Source organism: Notothenia coriiceps, unplaced genomic scaffold (assembly GCF_000735185.1).
Source record: "Notothenia coriiceps isolate Sejong01 unplaced genomic scaffold, NC01 NC01_scaffold00031947, whole genome shotgun sequence".
Classification (NCBI taxonomy): Eukaryota; Metazoa; Chordata; class Actinopteri; order Perciformes; family Nototheniidae; genus Notothenia; species Notothenia coriiceps.
In genome coordinates, this window is record NW_011364648.1 from 23,673 (window position 1) to 31,769 (window position 8,097).

General features: G+C 36.8%; 1 protein-coding gene across 1 annotated transcript in view; it reads right to left on the minus strand.

Moving 5' to 3' along the window:
• Positions 1–6,481, minus strand: part of tmem106a (transmembrane protein 106A) — a 10,340-nt gene extending 3,859 nt beyond the window's left edge. Inside the window, exons 1-7 of the mRNA XM_010788636.1 lie at positions 6,363–6,481; positions 4,019–4,189; positions 2,868–2,931; positions 2,597–2,750; positions 1,109–1,249; positions 987–1,030; positions 846–899 (exon numbers count right to left, since the gene is read on the minus strand). Coding sequence (XP_010786938.1) covers positions 846–899; positions 987–1,030; positions 1,109–1,249; positions 2,597–2,750; positions 2,868–2,931; positions 4,019–4,184 — 623 coding nt within the window. The 5' untranslated portion in view covers positions 4,185–4,189; positions 6,363–6,481. The remainder of the gene's footprint in view (positions 1–845; positions 900–986; positions 1,031–1,108; positions 1,250–2,596; positions 2,751–2,867; positions 2,932–4,018; positions 4,190–6,362) is intronic.
• Between the last annotated feature and the right edge of the window lie 1,616 nt (positions 6,482–8,097).

The window sequence follows — 8,097 nt, forward strand, 5'->3', positions numbered from 1 at the left end:
AGCTGAAGGGCCACATATTCAAAAGAAGCCAAGTTCCCATAAGATGTCTTCCTGCACTGAAGGGAATCATTGAACAGAATAGCAACTCCACATCCTTTCTTATGCATTCTTTCCTGACTCATAAAACTAAAGTTGGGAGGTGTTGATTGGATAAGAACAGCTGCACTGTTATTTTGTTCAATCCAAGTTTCCGTGAAAAACATAAAATCGAGATTGTACTCAGTGATAAAATCATTGATTACACATTTTTTTCCTGGAAAAGATCTGACATTTAATAAAGCTAGTTTAAGTTTGTTGAATACACTATCAGTCAGATCTTTTGTGACAAGCTGTGGCTGACATGGAATCACTGCTAAATTCGATAAACTCACACAAACGTTTGAGCGCTTCCCGTTTCTAAGCTGATTCACCGCTCTTAATCTATTACCTATCAACAGGTACATGAATGTACATGAATGCTTGTTTGCAATAACAACTTCATAAGGTTATAATATGTCGATGTTTTCAGATTGTTCAACTGCCCTTAATAGCCAGAAATACATGAATGCTGTTTTAAATGTTATCACAATGATAAAGTTCGATTGATCACTTTTCCCTGTGGTAAAACCTGTTAAATTATCTTTTTAGAGGCCTTTTAGAGTTTTTGTATGTCCAATGAAGGCTGCCAAAGTTTGACTTTAGTGTGTCTGTCTTATCATCTCCTCCCCTTTTATCTCCAAATGAAATGTCTCATTGAAAGATTAACCCTTTATATAAAAAGAGAACCAGTGACACGTAGTGGATGTGAGAAAGGCTGTGAGGCGGCTGCCTCCTCCGGTGTTTGTCAGATTGAGATTGATACTTACTGCAGCTGCAGAAATAACGAGTGAATCTTGAAAGAGCTCGACTTGCAGTAAGTGCTGAAAGAGAAAGAGGCAGTTGAGTTCAGACATACAAACAATAATGATGGAGGAATATGTTACTTTCTCACAGTATTTCAAACTTACTTCAAGCCTTCATCAGCAATAGGCAGGTCAATTTGAATGGTGTACTGCAAAAGAAGGAGGAAATGAATTTCGTGTCAAATACAACAACAGTATGAATGTGAGTCATCCTGCGTGTAACTCACCGAATTTTGTGAGCGGGCCTGGATGTCGGTCATGTTAGAAATCTTGGCTTTACCCACAACTGCGTTAGAGATAAGACCCTGAACGTTAAACTCCACAATCTTCACTGGGACATAGTTCTGGTTGGAGATGTTGACAAGATTCTAGAAGAGACAACACACACAGCTGGTCAGGTGCAGCAAACACACCTTTCCATCATTAAAAAGTCAGCAGAACTTTGTCCTGTAACTGCAGCAGCTATCTACAGTCAGTCATGTGAATGTGACTCAGACACTTCTTGGTGGACGAGGTTTTCACACCTACAATAAAAATATGGTTGCTCAGAATGTTCAGCAGAGAGCAAATAAATGTCACACTTTGTATTGCACACTTACACACAGTATAACACACTCTAGCTGTGTCTCAGGGGCTAGCTTTAGGGTTGACATTGTTAGCTTTCTTTTCTAGCTGTTTGATGGGTGCTAACTAGAATATGCTTGGTTTCAATCTATGTTTTATAGTTACTGCTAACAACAAGTTACACATTTGTTCAGCATCAGAGTTGGCAGGGCTTTGCGGAAAGAAAACACACGGCCAATGAAAACAGCCCAAAAACAAACTATTCCCCGACCAAACCATATACTGACTCACTGATTTTTTTAATTCCAACAGCATCTCTTATCATTGCCAAATGTAGTGTTTCTTCTACAGAGTAAGACCACACATGTTTAGTGTTCCAGCATACACAGTTTTCCCTGAAGAGTTATTATCCTTAGTTCCTAAAAAAGGTCTTGTGAAATGTAATTATTATATACAGAGCTAGAATAAAATCCAAAGATAGAAAATCTTTGGGTTTTATGACTCCGCTCACCCTGAAGCAAAAGATCCTGGTTTCCAAAATAGCATTACTTCATCATTTTTGATTTTAAGATATTTGTGTAATTGTTTTTATAATGAGAGCGTAAATTCCTGACTTATGGTCCATAAGTCCAAGAAAAATGTTTTCGAAAGATTTGAAGAAATTCAGTATTCTGAGATATAGCTTTCACGAGAATGGCATGGAATATATAATGGAATCATTTTTTTTTATGTAAAGTCAAACAATACTCAATTCAATTGTGTGTTTGTATGCATAGGAGTCAGTTTGGTAAGATGTTGATATGAACAAATTATCTAATGACATACATTTAAAATAAATATACATTATTCATTAAATTTGCACACACAATAGGCCAACAAGTGATTGAAACAATTCATCCCGCAATAACATTTCAAACGCAACCCAATAATATTATCACTACTACTTATTTGATATATATATATATTGTTAATGTATGAGCAAGACTCTGGTCCTGATTCACTTTCAAACTAAAATATAGCTTCTTTAATTTTGGCATTGCACTTTCCTTTACCATAGGCACAAATTCAATCCCTGCACATTGTTATACTTCCAAACAACAAAGAGGTGGCACAGATGTACATGTAACAGCATTACTGTTCCTTTTACTTACTGTGACCTCCATTTTCACAGTGTCTGGTGTGAAGTACACCATTACTGACAGCACGGACACAGGCGTCAGCGTGACACTCCGGGGGAAGAGGAAGAAGAGGATGAGAGTGCAAACGAGGAGACACAAGACCATTGACATGCACACGTACAGCTTCCTGAAAAACAATACACACATGCTGAATTATATGTGTCATGGTGATACCCTTACTTACATGTGCATGCGCATGTTCAAGAGGCATAAACACACTCACACGCATTCATAGGTCACTTACGTGCGCCTTGGTTTCAGCCTCACATCATTACAGGGTATTACGGCCACTAGCTGATCTTCATGGCCTGGCAATACAAAAACACAGCTTGTTTAACCACAAAAATGATCTGAAACTGGCATCTCGTAAATGGTTATTATGTCTGGTGCTGTTTAGGAAATGTAACATATCATCTTTAATAGTTGTAATAATAAAAGGGCATATTTCAGTACTGTATAAAATATTGCTTTCCTACTCATCTGTATCCTCTGATGGTCTGAAAGACTTGATGAAAAGGATAACCGACACTTACACTAATTTTAACGTTCATTAATGTATTAGTCAGTAAAACTATTATATTCTCTCGTGATATTTTTATGAACTACATGTAAATTGTTTCCTTACTTTTAGTATGACTGCCACTTGGTTACTTTTAGATACAACATCGTTTGTGTATTGTGTGTGATCTGTCATCAAATCTCCATTTATATACATTTAATGGACAATAACATGATGATATTTTATTCTGAAAGGGAAAAGTGAAGCCTTTATCACTGCTTTGCTCTTTGCTCTTGGCCAATTACGGTGCATATGTCCAGTTTTTATAATTAATAAATAAAGATAAGAATTACTAAACAGCGACATATTACTGGTGACTATCTGTGTGCCACTTTCAAACAACCTCCTGCCTTTAATTTTTCATTTGTATATTTATTTCCTTTGTCTTCTGACGTGAGATTGTTTTGTACATCACATTACATGTAATTTGTTAGATGATTTTATCCAAAGCGACTTACATACATTCAGTACTGTGGACAATCCCCACAGGAGCAATTTGGTCTAAAGTGTCTTGCCCAGGGACACAACGACATGCTGACTGCAGTGGCACTTGAACTTGCTATCCCCTGATTCCAAGTCCAGCACACTAACCACTGAGCCACAGCCTCCCTCTATGGTTTGAAGAGATATTCTTTTTCAAAAACATGAAGTGAAAGTGGAACAGTTGTGGCAAAACAAAGTTCGGCTGCATACACGTTTGTGACTCTCGTTTTGACTCGTTCCTTTAGTTGTTGGATGTGAAATGAAACATAATTTGAAGATGATGGTCTCAATTGGCTGCCCTTGCACTAAAGCTGCTCAGAAGGCCGTCAAAATCATCAAAAAAGAAGACCAACCTCTGGGAATCCTCCCGGTGCCGCGACATGTGGGGCAGATGTCTCCTGCTGAGGTCCCATTGATGGCGCCGTACGGAGGGAAATACTTCAGAGTTTTCACCTTGTCCATCCCTTTGATCACATCAGGTTCTTCTGTGGTTTTGCTATTCTTCGCTGGTGTAACCATTGCACCTTTAACAGAAGAAAAAAAGAGATGAAAATGACTGAAATATTCTCCTAAAACTAACCAAACAGCCGAATGACGCACACCTAGTGTTGCAATAGGAAATATATTGTTACAAGTTTGAGTAAAAGTGAAGATCTAACTAAAACATTGTCAGAGAATGTGTGTTTGATGTAGGAACAGGGAACATCATTTGTATTGTTTTCCATCTGAGCTGTCTAGTTATGGCAGTATAGTGCCGATAAAAACTTATAAGGAGATGTTTGAGAATTTTAATGTGATGCACACAAAGTGCCCAACCCTCAAGGGTAAATTGACACCTGAGATACAGCTGCTGTGGTTTAACATTGCATCCCATTAGAAATGACAGGTGATTTTACCGTTCGGTCTTCAAACATATTAGCCAAATCTTCCAAATGTTTAAGATAATATCTGCTATGGAATATGTTCCTTTCCTGGAGCAGAAGTCAAGTTTTTCTGATCCAGTCTAAAGAATTTAGCATTTATAGAGGCCATTTTCTCTTAAAAGTAAATCCCTTACTGTATGTCCTCTTTGACAGGACAGTCAAACACAAAGTAAACTTCATTCTCATAGCCCCCTTACATACATTTTGTTTTTCACTAAGATAGGACTATGTTCACATTAAGGATGGGAAGGCTCAGAAACAACCAAAATATGATAAAAGCAACTTCTTTCCCCAGATATATTTTTTTGTTGTTGAACAACCTCAAGTGGAACTAATTTATCTAAATGGCCAATTAACGCCCATTCTTGTGCTAAATGTCCTCATGTGATCAGAGTCCATGGTGTGGGAGTGACAGAAAAACTCCAGCATTGACTTATGTTATAACTGACTTCACAAAGAAATGAATAAATATAATGCATATATTAAAAAATGCTGTTCCTTCAATTGAAGAAACAGCATTTTTTAATATATGCATTATATTTATTATCTAATCTGTGAGCAAAAGATGTTGAAGAACACATGTGATAGCATTTAGGAATTGAAACACATTCTGGATTTGGGCTTTTGTTTTGCAAAGTATATTAGCTTTTAGTATTCACTTGTGTTGTACCATCTCCTACAGGATTAAATGATTATGTGAAACGTTTTTACCAGTATTTTTCTGGCAATGGCGCAATGACTAGCACTTTCTGTGTAGTGTTACAACATTTCACTGGCGGTTGAGTTTATTAATCAGGCACAGGGTCTTTCTGTTTTCACAATGTGATTAATTTGTGAAACCAGGATCAAAACTGGTATAAAATCTAAAAAGCAGCAGCCTAGTATTAATTGCAGTAATATATACTGAGCATTATGTATTTGAAGGCAACTGCTGCCATACATAACATTAAAAAAGCCTTATTTTGAACTTTGACTTCAACAAATGGATTTGGACTCCTTCCCATTTTTCTAAAAAGAAGCTGATCTGGTTTGTTTTGTTGGTTATGTAGCTCCACTGACTTACAGTAGGCCCAATAAAAGTACAATGAAAAACAATCTTATAATACAGCTTACATTCTTCTTTCTAGGAAGTGTCACTGGGTGTTCTCAATTTATTTTGAAGCCCAATTTTAAAATAAAGTTTGAAATAAAACACACAATTAATAACTCTTCAAACATAAAGAGGAAGTTATCTTGTAAAATATAGAAATCATGATAATTTACATTGCCTATTTAATGGCTTAATCAGGAATTGATCATACAAATTGAAGTTATATTCACCTGCATAGTTGGAAAGAATATAAAGGGTAAAATTGTATTAACGGCAGACATTTCAAATGCAGGACTTACTTGTTATTCTTCCATTTATATTGCAGTATTGCAAATGATACTTAAATTAAAGATTTGAATACTTCATCCACCTGATAGGAGCAAGATAATAGCATTTTGGATGAGTTTCATTTGGATTTAATGTTAAACTTTACATTGTTTATTAGATTAAAACCTGACACCTCACATTAGATAACCTTCATCAAAGATGGCGCAAACAGAAGCGATGGTTTGCAATTTAGAGATCATTAATCACTAATCTATCTGAGGCCATATTATTAGCAACATGCATTTAGAAACCTAAGTTGTCGCAGTGAAACATGTCTTAGCAAAGACGCAAAACATGATGAGATGATTGATCCCGCATTACTGCAGCGGGCAGAAGTCAATAGAAACAAGTGTTTACCTGACAACACGACTCAGCTCCGAGTTGAACTGCTCCACCGCTTATTCTTTTGTAGTTTTAATAATTTATGAAAGCTAAATGGTGACTGCCTCAAACCTCCTTTCGACAGAGAACAGTGGGAGGATCACTTCCTCCTTTCGGTGACAGCTCGGTTACGGCTGCAGATCACATGTGCTGCTTTCCATTTACTTTCCTTAAAGGCTATAAAGAATGGAAACACATTTTCAGACCTAATCTAACAAATGTGCAACTAACCCCAAACGTTATAGTGCAAGCTATTTTTGACTCTGGCATTTTATTTGTTATACCATGGCCAGATTAACCTGTTATTGAGCCAAGGGGGACTCTCCTGACCCCAAAAAATGATGACCCCCAAGTTGGGGGTCATTCAATCTTCGAGATACTCCAAGGTTGGGGCCCCCAAACCTTGGAGTATCTCGAAGATTTTCATTTAAGTCACAGTCTATTGCTTGATTGAGCATATGGGGAACAGATGAAGTATTGCCATATTTATACCTTAACAATTGTTACAAACTGGACATATTCTGAATTAAAGGGGCCCAATATCCTTATTGGGGGTTTCCCTTTCCTGTAGTGTTTTCTCCCACACACAGTAGTTTTACTGCCCCATTAGTTCAGGGACTTGTATCAGCAGAGGTGGAAGAAGTATTTGGAAACAGAGTACAAGAGTGTCGGAATACTCTGTTACAAGTAAAAGTCCTGCATTCAAGTACAAAAGTATTTGCATCAAAATATACTGAAAGTACAAAAAGTAAAAATACTTCTTCTGCAGATTGGTCCATTTCAGAATAATATACATCATATGTTTTCATTATAATTATTGATGCATTAAAGTTGTCAAAGCTGGTAAAGGTGCAGCTAGTTTTAATGACTTTGTATGCTGCAGGGTAGCTTTTGAATTTACTCCAGGTGTAACTAAAGTCTGATTTAAGAGTTGAATATATTTCACATTATTCATCCAAATCTGCAAAGTAACTAAAAGTGTTAAATAAATGTAGTGGGGTGAAAGTACTCGAACTATGAATTGTAGTGGAGTAGAAGTACAAAGTAGCATAAGTGGAAATTCTCAACTAAAGTATCTCAAAATTGTATTCAAGTACAGTATTTACGCCACTTAGTATCAGACTGCATTTGTTGTTACCAAAAGGGTGATGCCAAATCAATCATGACCCTAAGTAAATCCCGCTGATGATAGTTAGTATGTTCTTTTTCATAAAGCTTGGGTAGGAACATTTGGGGAAGCAAGCCAGAGTGAGTTAGAGATTTAACATGACCCAACCGAAAAAACAATCTCAGTGTTGCGAACTGTAAATATTGGTCAAGGTGAGATTTCCATATCTCGGATTATGATTACGCAGACACCACAAATATGTCAGAGCTGGAAACACTGACTAACCAGAGCCATTTTGGGAAAAGGGCTTAAAGAGTACTTTCTAGTACAAACTCAAAACTGTATGAACCTTAAAATGATATGTCAAGTGCAGTGAGTCAGCCTCTTGGCTACCGACATACATTAGTAATGCAGCTTTGATGTACACAAGCGGTCACAAAATATGTTAAACCCAACCTCCTTCTGTCAGAAATGCAGCATCATCACTCCTTTATAGTATCTAACTTCTGACAAACTCCATATAACCTAGTACAGCCTGTCCTCCTGTATATCAGATATATAGTGTGCCATGACCTAGATCTAGACATTTGGCATTAAAACAAA